This window comes from Ptychodera flava, chromosome 17 (assembly GCF_041260155.1).
Source record: "Ptychodera flava strain L36383 chromosome 17, AS_Pfla_20210202, whole genome shotgun sequence".
Taxonomy (NCBI): Eukaryota; Metazoa; Hemichordata; class Enteropneusta; family Ptychoderidae; genus Ptychodera; species Ptychodera flava.
The window spans coordinates 28,111,080-28,134,084 of NC_091944.1; the positions used below are offsets into that span (position 1 = coordinate 28,111,080).

At 37.5% G+C, this 23,005-nt stretch overlaps 1 protein-coding gene across 3 annotated transcripts; it reads right to left on the reverse strand.

The window, feature by feature from the left end:
• Nucleotides 1-1,654: 1,654 nt before the first annotated feature.
• LOC139115967 (histamine N-methyltransferase-like) lies at nucleotides 1,655-22,114 on the reverse strand. 3 transcript variants are annotated; one of them, XM_070678445.1, is made up of 4 exons: nucleotides 22,048-22,107; nucleotides 17,472-17,655; nucleotides 3,496-3,831; nucleotides 1,655-2,105 (listed from the first exon to the last, which is right to left on the reverse strand). In XM_070678445.1, exons 2-4 carry the CDS (start codon nucleotides 17,647-17,649, stop codon nucleotides 1,756-1,758), a joined length of 864 nt encoding a protein of 287 aa, XP_070534546.1. In that variant the 5' UTR covers nucleotides 17,650-17,655; nucleotides 22,048-22,107; the 3' UTR covers nucleotides 1,655-1,755. The 3 variants fall into 3 exon arrangements, 2 of the variants coding, with proteins under 2 accessions (XP_070534546.1, XP_070534545.1); XM_070678444.1 differs by lacking the exon at nucleotides 22,048-22,107 and adding an exon at nucleotides 17,986-18,182; XR_011548209.1 differs by lacking the exons at nucleotides 1,655-2,105; nucleotides 3,496-3,831 and adding exons at nucleotides 12,116-13,977; nucleotides 15,601-15,937 and having other exon boundaries at nucleotides 22,048-22,114.
• Between the last annotated feature and the right edge of the window lie 891 nt (nucleotides 22,115-23,005).

A 23,005-nucleotide genomic window follows, 5' to 3' on the forward strand; every position in this document is an offset into this window, starting at 1 on the left:
GTCACCGCTGTGTCACTGTAGTGACGTTCTGCAGTGAGCCTCGACCAACAGTTTTACGCTAGCAAAATGGCGGTCTCTGGGTAGTCATGTCGGTTAAAGCTACAGAAAAGGTGATATTTAAGTGCATTTTAAGCGGATTTCTGGTGAGTCCCTACTAACCAAGTTGTCGATGAGTGTTGGCAATTTGTAATTTGGATGGAAGCTTTTCGAAATATCGCCGAACAAAGTTGCGACACGGGTGCTGTCGGGCGTAACGTGGACATTAGTCTACGCAGTTTCCCATAGCTGTGGTGGCGAGGTTTAAATCGTAAAAGTCAAAACCAGCCCGTAAAACGCATGAATTCCGTCTGAAAACACCACAGCTATGGACCCACAGCTAGGTAGTGACATGACCCTTAAACAGAACATGCAGCGCACTAGCATACTACGGAGTATATGAACAAAGGAACAGAGAGATCGCAATACCTGTAGGCTTATCTCGCTTATAATATAAACTTAAATCGTAATATTTTCAAAGTAAGATACAAGATTATTGCTGACTACTTGATTAATATGGCATTACTGATGGTGTTTAAAACAGTGATTTCTATTATAATTTTACTCACTGTACAAAAGATAGTGCTGAGGTTTTCGGCAGATGGAATTCTACTTATTGCGACGGTGAAACCCTGTGACAACACGCTGCCCGATGTCACTCTCAACTGGCTACGCATATGTTACATCCTCGCTTCTCGAAATATACTAGTAGTTGTCAATATGCAGTGTTGCAGGTGTAGGTGCCAATCACTTGAGGTTGATTCACCGTCATGTCTTACCTTTTACCATTGCACCATCTTCATCAAATGTGCAATTGAGCCGTTTTAGTACTTGAACGGAAGGATCAAGTAGAACGCAAACCTGTGTGGTTTGGATGTTATCATTGCCCATGATCTAAAAAATTTCACCCGAAAGGCGTTGTAAAGTAGTGTTCAGAAATGTGACTAAATTTTGAGGCCTTGGGCAATTAATATCGTGAAAACCTCCCTTCATCTCTGAATATCCTAGCCTACACCAAAGGACAGTCAGAGAAACCAGAATTGCGATAAGCCCCGACCAAAAAGAGTCGAAAGCTGTGGTTTTGGTAGCCATGCCTTGAATGTTTATATCCTATTGCATATGTTTGTTATATTATAGACCGTCATAGGATTACTCAGGGCTTTCGTAAAAGTAAGTCTTGTTCAATCTTCCCGCCATTTGCAACAGTAAGCTCTTGGCACATTAACGAGTGTCGAGAGACACACATCTAGAAAGTATATAAAATATTTCTCTATCATTCGCCTACTATTTGCAAAACTGTCTTACGTGTATTCACTTAAACTAGAAATACATACTCACAATACTACAGCGGATCTTTTGTGACAGCTTAATGAATGAAGTACTACTGATCATTATTTCAATTACGGTGGCGTTGCACTTAACCAAATAACTTTCTTCAAAGCAATATTTCTTATTAAGAATGTACAGTTAAGTATTGTAGCAATGGTTACTCAAAGAATGAAGGCGTTACATAATTGAATAAAGGGGTAACATAGTTTGGGTAGAAAATCTCAATTTCGGTATTTATGATAAACATTGAAGTAAAAAAACAAATCTTTCGAAAAAGTTAATACTCGAGCTTAATTCTGATATGTCGTTATACTTGCTTAAGGCAAGTATCTTAAATGAGTGGTTTTATATGAGTGTTCTTATCATTTGTGGATAGTGACTTTATTTGACTCATTTTTTGAAAATGACAATGTCTTCCTCATCTGAGTCAAGAATTAATTGACCATCTTTCTCGTAACAACATTCTTCCCGAAAGAATGCCATAAAGTCACTCAGCGCGTCCTCTGTAACATGTTTTCTGAAGTCAATAATTTGAACAAAAAAGTCAAGCAACATATTTCCATCTTTCGAGTATTCTTTGAAACATTCATCGACCGAGCAGTAGCTCTTCCTGTACTTAGTGATGATTTCTACATCAGGGAGACTTCGTTGAATCATATGGCGAAAGGAGGCTGATCCTGGACATTCCCGCGTTCCAAAGTTCATCTCCATTGCCTTCGCATTAACCATCTCTTGAGGACCTTGGTATAAAGAAAAAATGACCAACGCTATATTTATGTTTTAACAACGCATAACATAATTACAAATGAGAAACTGGCGCTGTGTGGGGTTACCTTTAAATGTGCGACATTATTATAGATTTACCGTCGAGAACGACATAATTTCCATGCGCTAAATACATTACAACTTTACCGAGGCCCGTTGGTTGTTTCCAAGCACCACAAGGCAGGTACCCTTGGTGAATGGCTGTATGTATTTACTTTTGGACGGTTTCAAACGACCCATAGGAAGATTGCTGGGATACGCCACGAGCTATTTCCCTCTTTCTCAAGCTGTAAGATGTGTATCCTATGTCTCGCTTCCTATTGGTGTTTGAAATTGGAAGAAAAGTGATCCTGCCATTGTAAGAAAATGATTACTATCGGGTGCTTTTCAGTCCCAATGACATATAAAAAATTATAAGATTATCGTCAATATACCCTAAAAGACGCACATTAGCGCTGCATGTAGCTCTCTGCTCCGCTTTAAGTGATATGCTGTACCTATGTCCTTGTGTATACTTTACTGTATTTAAGTAATTCACTTCCTCGTCACATTCTTTGTACAATTAATTATACAAATAATTATTTTAATTTCGAGGCAAAATAGTCGAACACATACAGCGGTCAGCACCAGATAACTTTTTCTTGTACGTTTTAAACGATCTCTGTCTGCTTATCATCATAGCAGACGCAAATTCAACAGCATCAGTGTGTAACTACAGAGAAATAAATATCTAATAAAATTGACAAAACTATGTTCGAAAAGACAACTGTCTTTCTTAATGTTTTCTCAATTTGAACATGTATGAGTAGTCTGGCCATAACTGGTGAATTTTTCTGGGAAAAGAGCGAGCTGTATGTTACATTAAACTCTAATTATTTTATTTTATTAATGTTTTTTAAATATTTTAATGTATTTCAGAAAAGATAAAGAATGGGTGTAAGTACAAAACTATCACAATGGCAGTGTTTACTTTAGCTACATACATACATACATACATACGTACATACATACATACGTACGTACGTACGTACGTTCGTGCGTGCGTGCGTGCGTGCGTGCATGCATGCATGCATGCATACATACATACATACATACGTACGTACGTACGTACGTACGTACCGTACGTACGTTCGTGCGTGCGTGCGTGCGTGCGTGCGTGCATGCATGCATGCATGCATACATACATACATACATACATACATACATACATACATACATACATACATACATACGTACGTACGTACGTACGTACGTACATACATACATACATACATACATACATACATACATACATACATACATACATACATACATACACAATCATGCAAGCTCAAAATAAATATTTATGCACAAAGACATACTTACCAGCAATCATTGTGTTAACCAGGATTCCTTCTTTTCCAATGTGACCATAAAGATCCGCGAAAACACTCGCATGATGTGTAATGTGGTAAGCGCTGTGTATTGCGTGAATAATATCGAAGTTGACCTTGACTTGAGCTTTCTTTGCCTCTTTCAGGTAGTTTTCAATCGTAGTTTGGTTGAACTCAAAGTTTACACTTTTCCAGTCTCCCTGTTCCTGCTTCGATGCAACTAGTAATTTGAACTTTTCTATTTCATCTGCATCAGGTTCCACTACGATGTAGTTGATGTGGAACTGCTTGTCGGTCATCATATCAATGACTGGAACGTCAGCATCGCCTGTGTAGTAGCAAAATGCCGATATTGTTTCCACATTGAATTAATATTGTGAAGCAAGACGAGAAACACACTAACACCAGTATAAGTTGAATGACATTTGTCCCAATATATGTGTGTCGTAAATTGTACGTCAAGACTGTCCTCACAAGGCCATTCCATTACACTTGCTTAATTTTAGGGAACGTGGCAGGAGGAAGGGGCAGTCGCTTGTGAGAAATTATAACCATGGGTGTTTTTGCTTCAGAATATGATATTCCAAAATGTTTTAAACATTATAGAAATTTGGAAGGCAAAATAATGACTTCATAACTTTCCTCTTGTTACCGTTTAAAAATCGTCTAAACCCCCCCCCCCACATAAAAATCTTTCATCAGCACTCTCTAAAACAAACGTTCCCAATATAATCTCAAAATTGTCACATGCTTGTTCCAAGCTTGCGACTGGGTAGACAATTGAAAGCAGAATTTACAGCCTGCTGATGAGAAAATTCCCATCCAAACGTTTCCACACGCTGATAGGGAAAAGAGGCCAGTACAGTAACCACTTACGAATAACTTTTGGCACGATCATCTTTGTTGGTTACCGCAACCTCACTTGGTAAAGGCGCACGAAGTCTGATTCAAAAACAGCATCAAGAGAAGTGAAGTTGTATGCATCAATTTTGGTGGCATTTGATTGGGCCTTTCGTTTTGTGCCTGTATATTCAATTCAACAAATATTGGGATTTAACATTCTTACAGAAGCATGTTGTTTGATCAAATAAATGTGTCCTACATCTCCATTGTAATGTACTTACACATATTACAAAAGGTCCTTGCTCTGTTTGTACAATCTTTCAAACCAAGTAACATTTCCGAAATCCGCTCCCTCTTTAAGAAAAAGGCGAAATATATACCACATAATATCATTACATACCTTTCCCTGTCCCGATGGCTAGTACCTGCAATGAATCTTTCTTGACTTGAAGTGTATCAAAGATAGCTTTGAAGTCTGCCTGTCGCTCATCCGCAGAGTGTAAACGATACTTTTGTAAGTGCAAAGTCTATTGAAATATTCCTTTGGATGGTGCTTCAACATTTTAGTATCTTTTTCCATTCTATCCTGGAAAGAAAAATATGCTGGGCCTATAAGAATCAGGAAATAATCTAGAGTACGATGCGTCATTCCGTTTACTTACATTTTTATAACTCTTCGTCCAAGGCTACGTAATGTAAATAACTACAACTCTGGAGTGGTCATTTCCAACACACCGCCATTCACGCAGAGCCGGCACTGATTCATCAAGACAGCGTTCAACGATAGAATGTCAGCTGTGACATCTCACTGTAAAAAGAACAGTGACAATTAAGTTTACTTTTTTTTGACGGTTTCCGAACTACATTCGCAGCTTTTGACGTCGCGAAAGAAAATAGCTACTACCTTTCGGTTAGTGTTACCGACGCCAAACATTTGAACGGTGTTGCAATAGGAAATGTTTGTAATTGAGAAATAGAAAATTGAAGCCTATGAAGTTCGACATGGTTTGTACATACAGCAAAAAAGGAGATACCGAACACCAATTGCACTATGTGGACTAAGGTAACGATGGTATTACACTGTGGTGTGACGTCTCCTACGCCCGTTGACAAGGGGGTGACAACCAGGCTTGACAAGAAGACTTCAAAGAAATTAGACGTACATGTAGGTGGTGCTCTCCACCACACAACCATGTATGAACTTCGAAATGTGGAATATTTTAATCATACGATACTTGGTGCAAATTTCAGCTCATGTGTTCACACACATGAGCTAAAATCGCATCGATGTCTGTCAGTCAGTGCGTCGATGTGCCTGTCTGTTGGCGTTATATCTCAAGAAAGGCTGGTAGGATTGGAATGAAATATCGTATGTAGATATTGTTTGGAAATGGCAAGGACTATACAGTTTTGGTTGGTGTGGCTTGCATATTTTATGCTATTTTAATAATTAATGATTATAAAAAAGCGGACATACATTTAAAACGGCTGCATAAAATTGTATTACTTTTGTTTAAAATTATGATCACACTAGGATATATGAGTCGTGATAAACACTGAAGGATGACATGAAAGTTAGTTACTGAATTTCATGTTTGAGGAATATTACTATGGATAAATATCTAGATTCACTTGAACAAAGTTGATGAAATATGTTATGTCCTTTGAAGATGAACATTTTTTCAATACAAAACTATATCCGTACATTTAGATATGTTTGACAATTGATATGATTGTACTTCAACAGAATATGGTGACTAGAAGGACATTTGTCTACAGGAAATTTGATTTTTGAATTTCACCCAAAAGTGTCGTTTCACTGTACATTGTAGTCTGCGGCATAAAACTATAAACGATTTGTTTTCAGTTGTGTATTTGAATGTGTTTTACAGTTGATGTAAATTTAATCTCTTAAAATAAGGTTATTAGTAGTGCTTAGGTGTGCAACAAAAATGATGTTGAAATTTAATCAAAAGATGTCAGTGTGTTACAACTTTTCATACCGGGTTGATCCTATTTTGATACGGTGCAAAACATAAATTACCGTGTAAGTGGATAATTGTAGAAAAGTTGCCTTCCTTATTATATTACAAACACGAAAACGATCATATGATGTATTGCGCATGCGTCTCTGGTTATCACTAGTGAGCGTCCAGTTACTATGGCCGGGTTGGGACGGCGAACCCTTCCTGTGCATCAGTCAAAATAATTGAACGCCCCGGCCCATTGCACCCTCCCAAAATTAATGATCCCCCTTTTAATATGACAAAAATTTCATGAACCCCTCTCCTATTGCTTGAGTAAGTATTGATCCAATTTTGAATGATAACACTGGCCATTACCGGTGCATAGATACAATATAACATCGGTAAAAATAGTTTTTCCCAAGATCCTGCTCTTCTTCCAGAACTTGTATACACTGTATACTGTGTCTCGGAAGGTTCAAAAAGTTCTTCATCACTTGTGCTGCTGCCAATTTCATGGATTACAACATCATCATCCTCTTCCTCGGCAAAAAGTTCTGAGTCTGATATGTCACTGTTATCTATATTTTGAACAGTGTCCTAATAATTGATGATCAGAGTTTCCATGTTTTTCTGTTCTATCCTGAGTACATCACAGGCAACTGCTTTGATTTTGTCTCCTTTGTTCCCTTTGGTTGACAGATTGTAATGAATTAAATATTTGTCAATATTTAAACTGGCCCCGAGTCGCTTGGCTCTCCTCGGCAGCAGTTACTAGTAGGTGTGCATGTGGTCCATCGCGTTCATCCTAACGTGACAGTCTGCTGTTCGTTTATGTGTCAACAGACTTGGATCAAGTCCAGTATTTGTTCAGTTTTGTACATATAGTGTACATATGGTGTACTTCTCATCAGGCATTGAATCAAAGCCTACATGGCCATTTCCGTGATCCCTCTTGGGCCACATAGCCTAGTATTTCTATATGGCAAAATAAAATAAAATAAAATATATTGTGCTGTTCCAATAACATGGTTTTCAAAAATAGGGTAGGTAATACCCAAATAACAAACGCGTGATTTTATGGGTTTTTTTCTTTTTTTACTTCCGTGTTTACGTAGCAAATCTTCCAAATTTTTGCAAAGCAATTAATATTCCACGCGCACAATACATTAGCGTCCTTGGACGAGAGAAATCCCGTGCAATTCCTCTCAACTTGGACTCTAAAAATGCTGGCGCCACGAAATACCATCATGGCATCGACAACATGGTCTTTCTCGTTGACACGTTTAAAAATTCACCCAATAACTATCTTTCTTGTTGAGGTATTCTACGTACCACCTCAAGATTTTATTGTGTTTCAACCACTTGTAACATTTGGCTGTCATTATCATTTTAATTATTCATGGATTTGTTTTTTAAACAAAAGAATTGTAGCAAGCCACGCAAGGGCAAGTGATAATTTGTACTTTTATATCCTTTCTTACGTCGTTAGAAATCAAAGTATTGTCTTATTGTATTCTTTATGGCGTCGATATCCGACATAGCCAAGATGCTGTATAAATGGACTGACTAACCTATAGGGAGATACGTTTTCACTCGGAGACGAACTCAGACACCAACACGAGGATACAGGCCCCCGACTAACAGATGTATCAGCGGCTAGGCCGTGAGGCCCAGCCACGGTTCCGTATTCAATAAACAAGTTCAAGTTCTACGTCAACACTCGTCCCAAGTTCCAGCTTCTTTTCTTTTGATGTGACAGTTCCAGCTCCTTTCCATAAGTTATGACATAGCTCTAAAACGTTCAGGGTCGGCAGGTAAAAAATAGGGTAGGTCGGGTTATCAGAACAGCACAATTTTTTTGTTCGGCCTAAGATATACGTCTACCAGGTTGATTGAAAACCCTGTAACATTCAACCACATTTCCACCAAACCTCACTTCCAAGGGAAATTGTGCATTTTAAAAATCGAAGCATTTTTTCAGAGGAAAATGTTGCATTTGGAATTCCCCCATATCTCCACAAATGCCAGGACATACGGTCATGAAGGGGTCAAATAGCCAATTTACAGGCCAAGGTACCCACCTTTTCTATATGGTAAGGAGAAGCCAAGTGTGCTACGGTAAAAGTGCCAGTATATACACATATTTTATATTTATTTTAAGAGTTATTGTTAAAAAGGTATTTTTATATATTTTTCCTTATTTCTAAGTGACATAAAGAAAGTCATTGAAACTTCTCATTTATACAGTACTCCAGTCTTTGTGTTTATTTTTTATCCAGATGAGTTTTGTACATCTCTTTCCTGAAAACTGGTCAGATATCAACAGCAGTGTCTGCAACAGCAAAAGGGGTAACCTTTCGATGTATGCCAGCTTTCAGTTTAACATAGTAGGTTGCACCTAATCATTGCCTTACCTCAGCCAAAGCCTGATAAGATTGTTCATTGCCATCAGAGAGCTAAATTCACAGGAAGACAAGCCTATAAGGAGTTCATGTGACAGATAAATATACTTTGTTCAGATTTACGGGTGAAATCACTTCAGAGAATGAAATCATGCAGGTAATCTTTATTCCCAGAATATTTTTGAACACTGAAACTGCTTTTTGAAGGGATGGATACTTATGAAAATCAAGTGAACCCCCTCCCTTGAGCTGTTTGAAAAATACATGACCATCCCCCCTCCCCTTTGTAATTTTCAAATTTAAGGTGACTCCCCTCCTCTGGACTTTGCCGACCCAACCCCGGCCATAATAACCGAACGCTCCCTTGAAGTGCAGTGGTCGTCGCGCTGCGCACGCGCGACTGTTTTGTTGATAAACATAAGTTTTTGTAAACATAAGTCTTCTCAACTTCCATCGGAGTGAGATGGAAGCGGACCTGCACTTTGTAAACGCCCCTGTAAGACTCAAAATCATGCAACAGTAAAATGTTAAGATCGTAAACAAACTTCAGTGGTGTATTTCTATTTATAAACTCATGTAAGGCTACGAACATTGAGACAATATGTCGCTGAGTTTACTGTCACTGTGAACATGGAGCTACTAGAAGGGTAGCTCCATATTGTGAACAAATATGGTTCGATCGCGCGCGGTCACGTTAGTTGTACACAAATGCTATGTACATTACAGCAATAAAATATCACTGAAATAATCGACATATAGTATATATATTTAGGCCAGCAACAAGCACAGTGCCTCACACAAAAAGCAGATGTGAACTGAATGAGCTCACGTGTTTTAAAACAAGTTCATTAATAGTAGTACGCTTCACAGAACAATCAGATCTCTGTTATTTCATTATATGTAGCAGGTTTCATCAACTTTCGCACAGTACTCACAGAGTTAAATCACTAATTACAAAACTTTATTTAATATGCGAATGAGGTGTTTATTAAATTGACACTGCTCAATGCTCCATGGGACAATTATATATCTATCAGATCAACATATGTAGCACGTTTCATCAAATTTAATGCTGTAATTTGGGAGTAATATCACTAATAACAAAGTTAATTGAATATGTAAATGAACCCTTAATTAACATGACTCTACTCAATACTTCTTGGAACAATTAGATATCTCTCAGATCAACATTTGTAGCACGTTTCATCAAATTTACTGCATTTATTTTGGAGTTAAATGACTAATTACAAAACTTCATAAAATATGCAAATGAGCTATTTATTAACTTGACACTGCCCAATGCTTCTCAGTACAATTAGATGTGTATCAGATCAATATCTGTACCAGGTTTCACCGAATTAGGTGCCGTAATTTCAGAGTTATATACCTAATTACAAAGTTCATTCAATATGCAGATGAACCCTTAATTAACTTCACACCACTAAATGTTTTACACCACAGTTAGATATCTATCGGATCAGTATCTGCAGCAAATTTCATCAAATTTGGTGCATTTATTTCGGAGCTATATGACTAATCACAAAACTTCATAAAATATGCAAATGAGCTATTTATTAACTTGACACTGCCAAATGCTTCTGACTATATTTAGATATCTCTCATATCAACACTGTTGCATGTCTCATCAAATTTGGTGCAGGAATTTATGTGGAGTGGAGTTATTTCGCTTCTTACAAAAGTTCATTAAATATGCAAATGAGCAGATAATTGACATGACACTCACAGTATCATCATGATCTTCTGAGATTGTCATCTGCGAAAAGTTTCATGAAATTTTGTTGAGTTGAAACGTTTTGACCAAAAATGAGAAAAGAGCCCCAAAAATTGACCAAAAATGAGAAAAGAGCCCCAAAAATTTGGCTACCGCGGTCGGATACCAATGGACAAGCCCAAAAATTTTTATATGCAAATGTCATCATCATTAAGAAAAAACTGATTCGGGTCATCCCATGTGTCTACATGCAATATTACATGCAGATTGGTATAGGACAAACACTTTAACAAAAGCATGTTTTGGGAGAAAATTGAGAAAAAACATGAGGTTGAAATTCTCAAAAATTTAAATAGGCACAATTTATACAAATTTATTCTCAACTTAATTGGAATACTCCTGAGGAACCACATATTCTGTTTAAAAATTGACAAAATTGACAGGTAAGAAAACAAAGTTTTGACAAAATATAAATAAAACTACTAGTCGCGAAATTTGAATGCAAATCCCTTTTTTATAAAAATGGGGAATAGTACTTCCATGGCCGGAGGAGAACAACAAGCCCAAACGAAAGACAAAGAGCATCTCTGCTTACGAGGCCGTTGTTTGTATGTCTATGTGTTACTGTATGTTAGAAGTCTCTCCGTAGCTTACGCTTCTGACGCTTTTCGGTGTTTGTTTGGTCTCATTCTGCTTTCTTTTCTTTCTCTTGTCTGCCCTTTCTGGCTTCGTAGCTTCTCACCGTCATCATACGCATTTTTGCATTATTTCGCACCTGCCACGAGATATGCGCTTTTAGTCTGGTTGCCAGGTGTGCTTTGTCTGTCCATACTTCGTTGTACTCCCCTCTCTCTCTCTCTCTCTCTCTCTCTCTCTCTCTCTCTCTCTCTCTCTCTCCTCTCTCTCTCTCTCTCTCTCTCTCCTATATATATATATATATATATATATATCCTGTAGAATCCCGCGGGATCCTTAGGTTGAAAGGTTAGGTGATGAGTTTAGCCGTTTACTCACCATCCACGCACAACAGAATGAAAAGCCCCATCTAAGAGTCAGGACCGCCCACATTGGACCGACTGATCCATTAGCTCAGTTGGTAGAGCATCCGTAATGTATACGGGGGGTGTGGGTTCGAGTCCCGCATGGGTCACTTTTCATTCACCACTGTATTTCATATAAAAAATTCGTATGGTGAGTCATTTCAAATTTACCCTTCTCTGGCTTTTCATCATTCATAAGATTGATCCTCATTACCAATAACTGATTCCTAAGTTGGTGACTTGTGTGCGAGGCCCTGTAGAATCCCGCGGGATCCTTAGGTTGAAAGGTTAGGTGATGAGTTTAGCCGTTTACTCACCATCCACGCACAACAGAATGAAAAGCCCCATCTAAGAGTCAGGACCGCCCACATTGGACCGACTGATCCATTAGCTCAGTTGGTAGAGCATCCGTAATGTCTACGGGGGGTGTGGGTTCGAGTCCCGCATGGGTCACTTTTCATTCACCACTGTATTTTATATATATATATATATATATATATATATATATATATATATATATATATATATATATATATATATATATATATATATATATATATATATATATATATATATATGTGTGTGTGTGTGTGTTGTGTGTGTGTACAAATTAGAAAAGCAACAATAGTTACTACAATTACTGTGTATTTCGCTGAAATTATGAAAAAATTGAAAAAAGTAAGCCTGTTTGCAGTCAACAAAGCACGAGGTCGGGCAGTTTCACGACCCTCTAACTGAAAAAGTACGAAAGCGATCACCTTATCTGTTTATTTTTGTCGTTAAAATAAATCAAAGCACAACATATGCGAAAATCGGAAAATTACAATATTCCCTGACAAGGTTTAGGCATGCTTGTCTCTGAAATAATCCCAAATGATAAAAGACCGGTGTGTAGTTACAAATGCATGGGATACGGATATTACAGGACCTCCAAACTTAACAAGTGGGACGGAAAACCACCGTTTTCTGTTTAATTTTGCTTTGCAAAATTGATCACAGCACAACATATGCAAAAATCAGATGACTGTATTCTCTCAAGTTTTGGGCATGCTCTTTGTGAAAATCAACACTTAATGCCCGTTTGTAGCTGAAAAAATATGGGGTAGGACCCCCTAAATCAAACGACAGGGCCACCCCCTTCTTTTTCTCTTTATTTTTGATGACTTTATTGATCAGAGCATTACAAATGTAAAAATCAGAAAAGATACAATACTTAATTTTGAGGCGACCCCCATAGTTTTATAGAATGCGCCTAGAGGACAGATATTCAGACTCTCATTTATTACATCGATTTCCTGGTCTATCATTTACTGGGGCTCATTTTGAAGCTCTTGGAGTAAGGAAACTTTTCGCCGTCTTAGTTTCATTTTTCCGCATACAGTTAAGATAGGGTTGGCGGCCACTTTGAATTTCAAATATCGGTAAATGTTGGGTAATTTGCTTCTCCACTGTACCAAAGTTTGCACGGTGACCCTTGGTTTTCCTTCTTTGGTGAGAGAATGGTTGATAGTTTCATTGAGGAATTTCTGAGCAAAAGTTTAAGTTTTTCACTTTCGATGCGCATACTAGTACCTTAATACACACAGCAGCTAAGACACCTGCTGAGAGTCGCTGTATGGTACCGCGCATTGTAACATTTTCCGTGAAACTTTAACAGACGTACAAACACTAATGGATAAGTTTGAAATTCCTGACAGTTGGACATTGTCCGTTGAGGTACACATTAAGAATATCTGTGAAATTTCTATACCGTTGTTTCCAGTGTGTCTCGTTTTGCTCTTAAGCCTAATCACACACAATGACATAACTGTCTACACACAAACACTAAGAACCAGCTGCAGTGTTTATGTACACACACGAATCAAGGCATCTGTGGGAACATACATATAAAATCAGAAAGCAATACGACCAGAAATTTCAGAAAAGGTGTTTCAACCAAACACGAGGACTTCGGTTTCAAAAATCGACAAAAGCAAATTTGACATCATTTGAACAAACCTGAATCAGATCATACTAAGTCTTATAAACCTATTTCGCAAACTATTCTACTCTAGCTATGGATATTTCAAACGTGCTTGCCTATCTGATATTCTAATTCTTTAAGTGGATTTTCGTATCATCTATGGTTGGTGACATTATGTAACTATATTTTGAAAATCACAATGTCTTCCTCATCCGAGTCAAGAATTAATTGACCATCTTTTTCATAACAATGTGCCCGAAAGAATGCCATAAAGTCACTCAGCACATCCCCTTTAACATGTTTTCTAAAATCAACAACTTGAACAAAAAAGTCAAGCAACATATTTCCATCTTTCGAGTCTTCTTTGAAACATTCATCGACCAAGCAGTAGCTCTTCCTGTACTTAGTGTTGATTTCTACATCAGGGAGACTTCCTTGGATCATACGGCGAAGGGAGGTCGATCCTGAGCATTCGCGCGTTCCAGGGTTTATTTCCATTGCCTTGGCACAAACCTCCTCTTGAGAACCTTGAATTAAAGAAGAAATGACAAACACAATATTCATGTTTTAACCACTGATACAGGAATCGGTGGGGACTTCACTAACTCGTTCCTTGCATGATAGAATTACAAATGAGAAAGTGGTGCTATGTCGCGTTACCTTTCAATGTGCGATATTATTATACATTTACCGTCGAGAACAACAGAATACCAAGGCCTGCCGAAGCAGTCAGCTTCCAATTCAAGCACGCGAGCCTGGTACCTTTGGCGGATGGCTCTACGCACTCACTTTTGGACGGTTTCTTAGGACCCATGGGACGATCGCTAAGAAGTAACTCGCTATGTACATCTAGATCTCGCTTCGTATTGATGTTGGAAATAGGAAAAAAAATGTTCTGCCATTGTAAAATAAAATGATTACTACCAGGTCCACTTCAGGCCTAGTGACGTATGTATAATTATAACATTATCACCAAAATACCGAAGAAATTGCACTTGGACATTAGCGCTGTATGTAGCGCTCTGCTCCGCCTAAAGGGACATGTTGTACTTATGTCCTCATGTATACTTTACTGTATTTAACTGATATCCACACAGTACTCACTTTTTTAGACCTTGAATATCTGCCAAATTCTTTAAACTCTTTCCATGTTAGGTGCGTATGCACTACATTGCTATTTACAAATAATTATTACACTTTTGAGACAAAATAGTCGGACCTAGCACTCGGCACTAGATGACCCTTTAAAAACTTCAAATTTTTCTTGTAATTTTTGAAATATGCCTATGTTTTTCTGTATCTGATTAAAATGTACACGTCTTCTTCTGCTCTTTTTTTTTCAAAACAAAATAGGTACAATCTCCACCTTTTTATGGAAGCGGATACCGCGACAAATGTTGTAGGCACACTGTTTGCTAGATAAGACTGAATACAAAGTATGTATTGCTACACCTTACCTTCACCTCAAGAATGACGGTATGTGCGCAACCCATCACCAAGCACTCAATTTCAAAGAGGAAAACTGACCCGATTATTCGGCAAATTCATCAGCAATCAACCACAAAATATCTTGAACACACACTGACACAGACACAGAAACAAATGATTTTACAGAAAATCGACTTAACCCTAAAATTTCAGAATACAAATGAATGACCTCTGTCTGCTTATCATCAGACGCAAATTGAAGTGCACCAGCAGGTAATTACAGACTAGCAAATTTCTGATGTAATGGGTAAAAATATGCTCTAAAAGATAACTTGTTTTAAGCATATTTTCTCGATCTGAACATTTATGAGTAGTCTGGCCAAGTTTTCTACGGAAGAAAGAGAGCAATATTTTAAGTTGAACTCTTTGTTTACCACTTATAATAAAATGAGCAATAGGTGTACAACTTCTATCACAATGGCAGCGTTTTGTGTTGCTACATACATACATACATACATACATACATACATACATACATACATACATACACACATACATACATACATACACACATACATACATACATACATACATACATACATACATACATACATACATACATACATACATACATACATACATACATACATACATACATCAGACATACAAAAATACTCATCCAAGCTCAAGATAGAATATTTGCGCACTAAAGATATGCTTACCAGCAATCATGGTGTTAAGCAGGATTCCCCTGTTTCCGAGTATATCGTAAAGATCAGCGAATACACTTCTCATGATCTGTAAACTGGTAAGCGCTGTGTATTGCGTGAATGATATCGAAGTTGACCTTGACCTGAGCTTTCTTTGCCTCTTTCAGGTAATTTTCAATCGTAGTTTGGTTGAACTCAAAGTTTACACTTTTCCAGTCTCCCTGTTCCTGCTTCGATGCAACCAGTGATTTGAACTTTTCTATTTCAGCTGCATCAGGTTCCACTACGATGTAGTTGATGTGGAACTGCTTGTTGGTCATCATATCAATCACTGGAACGTCAGCATCGCCTGTGTAGTAGCAAAATGCCGAAATTTGTTTCCACATTGAATCAATATCGTGAAGCAAGGCGAGAAACAAACTAACTCCAGTATTAGTTGAATGGCATTTGTCCCGATGTGTGTGTGTGTGCGTCGTCATTCAATTACGTTCGCTTAGCTATGGGGAACTTCTAAGAAAGGGCAGTCGATTGTGATAAACTGTAACCATGGATGACTTTGCATATAACTATTAATATGATAGTCCGACATTTTAAATATACTGAAAATTTGGAAGGCAAAATAATAGTTGTTCAAAACTGTCCTCTTTTTACGAAATGAAAATCGCCAAGCACTTATTTTCCCTTCTCCATGATATCCACCAGAAATCTCCTTCTACCCCAAAAAGATATTCTAACAGGTCTTCTCTACTACAAACGTTCCCACTGCCATCTCTAAATTTGCCATATGCTTACTTTTCCAATTTGCGACATCGTCTACATTCGAAATGAACGCACGCTGAACCGTTTCCACACGCTGATAGGGAAAAAATGCCAGTACAGTAACCACTTACGACCAACTTTTGGCAGAATCGTCTTTGTTGGTTACCGCAACCTCACTTGGTAAATGTGCACATAGTCTGGTTTAATTTCGCACTGTTTATTTGGAACACGATTAGAACTAATTTGGGATAATTGGATCTTCATATCTTTCAAATTTCTCAAAAAAAATAGGTGCCTTACAGCTGAATGTTGCAATATTACAAATTAGTCATGTAAACAAGTGTATAACTTAAAAAGAAAAGCAGATGAGCTCACATTTGCAGATTAAACCGAGACATTACTTTACCATCCAATTATCCCGAATTAGTTATTATTATTATTATTATTATTATTATTATTGAACTTTATTGTCCCTAAAATGGGAAACTTGTCTTGCAATGGCACAGACAAACAACATTAAAAATACGGTGATAAAAAGGATAATACACATCGAGGTTACGAAAAAAAACTAATTACAATAAGTGTTGAACAGTGGACTTAAGACATTCTCTGATTGAGAAGTCGGATGGCAGAGGGTACATAACTAAGTCGAGCACGACGTGTTCTTAAAGCTAGAGTTTTATACCTGAGACATGACGGGAGCTCCTCAAAGTGCTGCACCAATGGATGGGAAGGATCCATGATGATTTTAATAGCTTTGACAAAAGCTCTGTTCTCATACAGTGATTTCATGCTCTTACATTCACGGCCAAATATCGTGCTTTGGCAGAAGTGAAGTTGCATACGAGATGAACAAATTCAGAGGCATTTGATTAGGCCTTTCGTTCTGTGTCTGCAAATATGGGTGTGCATTCAACTCAACGAATACAGGGATTTAACATTCTCACAGAAGCATGTTCTTTGATCGATTAAATGTTTCCTATATCTCCATTATAATCTACTTACACATATTGTAAAAGATCCATGCTCTGTTTGTACATTCTTTCAAACCGAGTAACATGTCCGAAATCCGCCCCATCTTTAAGAAAACAGCGAAATACCTACCACATAATGACATTACGTACCGTTCCCTGTCCCGATGGCTAGTACTTGCAATGAATCTTCCTTGACCTGAAATTTGTTAAAGGTATCTTTGAAATCTACCTGTCGCTCATCCAAGTAGTGAAAGCAGTACTTCTTGTAAGTGCAAAGTCTGTTGTAATATTCCTTTGGATGGTGCTTCAATATTTTAACTTCTTCCATTCTAACCTGGAAAGGAAAATATGCTGAGCCATTCAGAATCAGGAAATTATCACGATTATTACATGCCTCGATGTGAGTGCAAATCAGTGCGTTGATTTGAATAGGAACGTCCGGGGAGTTAGCGGGCCGTGTGAACGATGTACTGACCGGTTTCCATAGTTACCCGGTCCGGTGAAGCCCTTCGACGTTTCGGTGTCAAAGAGGTGTTAATATTGGCCTGGATTACGCGCCATAGGATGCTTAAAGGACCTGTAATGCCAACATTTGACTCATAATTTTTTTCATTACTTTTGCTTTAAATGTCAATCAAAATTTACAATATCCTGCTCTTCTTACAGATTTCGCATGCATTGTATACTGTGTCTCGGAAGATTTCAAAAAATTCTTCATCACTTGTCCTGCTGCCAATTTCATGGATTACAACCATCATCCTCTTCCTCGGCAAAAAGCTCTGAGTCTGATATGTCACTGTCACTGCACCATAATACTATCTGAAGGATACTTTACTTTATAGTACATACACATATTTTATATTTATCTTTAAGAGTTATAATACAAATATATATTTATGTATTTCTTCCTTATTGCTAATTGACATGAGAAAACAAAGTCATTGAAATTTTTCATTTATATTCCAGCCTTTGTATTTATTTAGACGGATAAGTTTTGTATAAGCTTACAACTCTTTCCTGACAACTAGCCAGATATCAATAGAAATGCTATGTAACAGCACTGAGAGCGAAACTTTTGTTTATGAGACAGAAATTTATGGTCGAGTTATTTCAAACAGTTCAAACGGTGAGGATTTCCGTTATGCAAAGAGCTGTGTGTCCTTTCCCTCCTCCCTGCAGGTTTCTGCAATTCAGCTAAGTCGTGACTGAGAATTTACAGAGAATACGTAAGGTTGTCATGTCTTAAAGTAAACTACAGTAACTTCCCATGTTATTCTTTCATGAATATGACTTTGTTTGTGTACCGTCTATTTACTGTCTGTTCTGTGCTGTTTTGTGGCTATGTTTACAACTATTGTCTTACGAATTTGACCTACTGTCATTGGATTATGGATTGGTATGATTGCGATTATTTTATTCATACATTTATAATCTAAACAGTTTTTCCACCACTTTATATATATATATATATATATATATATATATATATATATATATATATATATATATATATATTTTCAACCACTTTATTTTATATATATATATATATAATATATATATATATATATATATATATATTATATACACATACATGTATATCAGTCGTGATAGCATTGAAGGATGGCATGAAAGTGAGTTGCTGATTTTCATGTTTGATGAACTTTACTAGGGATAAATATCTAGATTCACTTGATCAAAGTTGATTAAATCTGTCATGTCCTTTGAAGATGAACATTTTTTCAATACAAAACTATATCCGTACATTTAGATATGTTTGACAATTGATATGATTGTACTTCTATAGAATATGGTGACTAGAAGGACATTTGTGTACAGGAAATTTGATTTTTGAATTTCACCCACAAGTGTCGTTTCACTATACGTTGTAGTCTGCGGCATAAACTATGAACGATTTGTTTTCAGTTGTGCATTTGTATGTGTTTTTTACAGTTGATGTAAATTTAATCTCTTAAAATAAGGTGATTAGTAGTGCTTAGGTGTGCAACAAGAATGATGTTGAAATTTCATCAAAAGATGTCAGTGTGTTACAACTTTTCCCCACACAGAAACTGGCCTGGTTGGGATTACGACACATCCACTTATTCTACTGTACAAGATGTTTTTTCCATAAATGTTAGGTCAGCCTAGTGTTTTTCACATCTTTCCCGGAACGTGTACCTGGTTGGTGATGGTAGCTGTTCTAACGATTTCAAATCATATGTAGGTCATCCAATCCCACCACCGCTGCCAACAGTGTTAGAACAGTATAAGACACGGGACACCCAATGTTCGTGGGAACTATCTCCCAAGCAAACTGCTGGTTAGACAGCTATGATAATTGAGACATGTTCAAATTATGATAATTGTAGAATTTTGTATTTTAAGGAATTGGTTTTAGTTTTTCTTTTTGGGGTGTCGTTACCACTTAAATAGTTTTCTAGGCACTAGCGCCTTCTGCTCTTGTGCAAATGTGGTTGGAAAGGCTATTTTTGCACCAATTCTTTTCTCAGAGTTAATGTCAAATTTCAAGTGTTAGAATCAAGATATTTAGTTCAAATTTTCAGGATAACTCCCTTAGTTAATATTTTCTCCAAAGAATATAAAAATTGTATATTTTCAGCCATGATTTTGAAATATGACACCAGTAAATATTAAAATTTAATTTTTCATATTTTTTACATATTTGAATTTAAATAATTGGATAGTATTAATATTACCAAATTATTTATAAATATGTTGACACTATTTATTGTAAGATTTGTACGGCAGGACTTGTAAATAAATTTGTTTTTATGATTTTACATGGGTTTATATATCAAAAAAGTATTAAAAATTCTTTCAAATTTCAAAATGTGATTTTTCAAAAAGTACTTCAAATGCAGGAAAATTGTGCCGTACAAATCTTATCTGTAACCTTGTTAATAGGCTGTAAAAATCCCATGTCCATATCTCATTTCAAAGTTGGATTAAATTGGTATACAATTATGTAGGAAAACTATTATTCTGTCAAAAATGTTGAAAACAAGCCATATTTGCACCCCTCTTTTGAAGTCATAGAGCAGTTGTTTTGGTTAATCTCACTTTTGACACCTCTTTGACACTCAAAGAATCTAAAAATGCATTTACAATAGCAGTCACTCACTCTGAATGCCAGCACCGCCTTGTCAAACTTTCCTGAAAAACAGCAAATAATGACTTTCCCTTTTCAAACATTTTATTAAAAGCTAGGGGACCTCTACCATAGTTAATACACTAAGGACTCCCCAACTTCTTCTTATTTGGTCAGTTTTTCAGAAGTTTTAACAGGCTATAACTCTGCAATGCCTTTGTGCCCAAATGTCTAGTTTTTTTTATTCCACAGAGAATGTTGACTACTTTTATATTTTAATAGTTTTGTTGAAATTTATAACTGACGCTCTAGCCTTTCCAACCACCTTAAAAGCTTTCAAGTAGGCCAATTTTCCATCTGTTGAAATGAATTTTGACAGAATTGTAGACACCGCCAAGATAAATAAGGCTAAACATACGTTTTAGAAATTTCTCAATAAATTTTGAGATATGGCAGGAATAGGAATTAAAATTGTACGAAATTACAAAGTAGACTTTTTGCCATTTCAAAACAGTGTTTGTTTCACGGCTGACCACATCCATGCCCGGGACTGTGAAGGAGTGTGTCAAGTATCACTGTGTAAAATTTCAGGGGATTTTTAGCGACTTTGGAGTGGCTCAATCTTTTCAAAACCATGCTGTGCTAATCTGCATATCTATGACGTCACGCGTTCCATGACCGGCAACCATGCGTCTGCTTGGTTTGAGTGCCTTGGTTTTGCATCTTCGGGTCAATAAGTGCACAAAAGCTCTAATTTTCGTGGATTTGACAAATTTTCCTTAGCAACCGTTGCCTAGATACTTGAATCCTTCGGTATCGCCTTCAAGGGTTGATTCCGGAGTTTCAAGATCTCATGGAATTACGTGGAATTACGGGGATTCTGGCATTTCCAGGAAACCTGTTCGTACGTATATGAAGAGAGTACGTTGGCAGGGAGGTACAATAATGATAGTGTCCTTGTAGCGTTTCTTATGATATCTACATTACGTTTGAACCAACAACAGTTATGTTCGTTGAATTTTGTTGGTCAACAAAAACGTGACTTATAAGCATAAACAACAATACAAACAACAGCAACCAGATGTCTGGGTATCCTGTGGTTGACCTAGCTGTGGAAACGCACCTATCCATGGCGGGGTAGCCTGCGTCCAAGCGGGTCATATATAGGTTAACCTGTATCCGTGGCGGGTTGACCTTTTAATGACCCGCACAGAAGCAGGCCACCCCGCTGCGCTGCATTTAGTCATGGAGCTACCTACCACATAGCTCTGCATGGCAGGCTGTGTGTTAGCTGTTACCGGCGTTATACGGCCTGTATAACGCCGGTAACACACAGCCCTGCCATGCAGAGCTACCTACCACACTCTATTATTTAGTGCTGCGAAGGTGAGACACCATCCAATCTGATTAAAATCAGATGTAGAGTACGGAGACGTCTATACTTACGCGGTAATCACTTGCTGTCGCCTCTCACTACCAGTGAGGCAGCAGCTGGTAGCTGGTGTGGAACTCCCCCCCCCCCCAATCCTCTTCCACAGACTTTCACCCTTTCCTGAAAATATATCATACCGGGTTGATCCTATTTTTGACACGGTGCAAGACATAAACATAACTTACCGTGTAAGTGGAGGATTGTAGCAAAGTTGCCCTCGTTGTTCTATATCAAACACGAAAACGATCATATGATGTATTGCGCATGCGTCTCTGGTTATCACTAATGAGCGTTCAGTATATGGCCGGTCCAACCCGGCAAAGTCTTCCTGTGCATCAGTCAAAATATGTGAACACCCCCGGCCCATTGCCCCTTCATAAAATTGATGACCCCCCACCTGTTTAAGATGACAAACATTTTATGACCCCCCTCCTATTGCTGCTGCGTTTATGTGTCAACAGACTTGGATCAAGTCAAGTATTTGTTCAGTTGTTGTACATATAATGTACATATGGTGTACTCTTCAACAGGCATTGAATCAAAACCTACATGGCCATTTCCGTGATCCCTTCTTGGGCCACACAGCCTAGTATTTCTATATGGCAAAATAAAATAAAATAAAAATATATTGTGCTGTTCCAATAACATGGTTTTCAAAAATAGGGTAGACAATACCAAATAACAAACGCGTGATTTGAAGGTTTTTTTCTGTTTCTTTTACTTCAGTGTTAACGTAGCAAATCTTCAAAATTTGTAAAAAGAAATTAATATCCTACGTGCACAATACATTAACATCCGTTGACGAGAGAAATCCCGTGCAATTCCTCTCTATTTGATCTCTAACAATACTGGCGCCACGAAATACCAGCACGGCAGCATGGTCTTTCTCGTTTACACATTTAAAAAATCACCCAATAACTGTTTCTTATGGAGGTAATCTGCGTACCACCCCACGTTTTATTGTATTTCAACCACTTGTAACATTTTGCTGTGGTTATCATTTTAATTTATTCATGGCGTGGTTTTGAAACAAAATAATTGTAGCAAGCCACGCATGCGCAAGTGATAGCCCTGCGTACAGGTCTGTGTGTTCCCGGCGTTATACGGCCTCCACCACAGCCCTGCAACGGTCCATAGAGATAA

Coding starts and splice junctions, on each gene's coding strand:
- LOC139115967 (XM_070678444.1), bottom strand. CDS start 18,063: ATGAAATTGGCAGCAGGACAAGTGATGAAGAATTTTTTGAAATCTTCC. Junction 17,656..17,985: donor ATACAATGCATGCGAAATCT/GTAAGAAGAGCA, acceptor TTTCCTTTCCAG/GTTAGAATGGAAGAAGTTAA. Junction 3,832..17,471: donor AGCCATCGGGACAGGGAACG/GTACGTAATGTC, acceptor GCTACTACACAG/GCGATGCTGACGTTCCAGTC.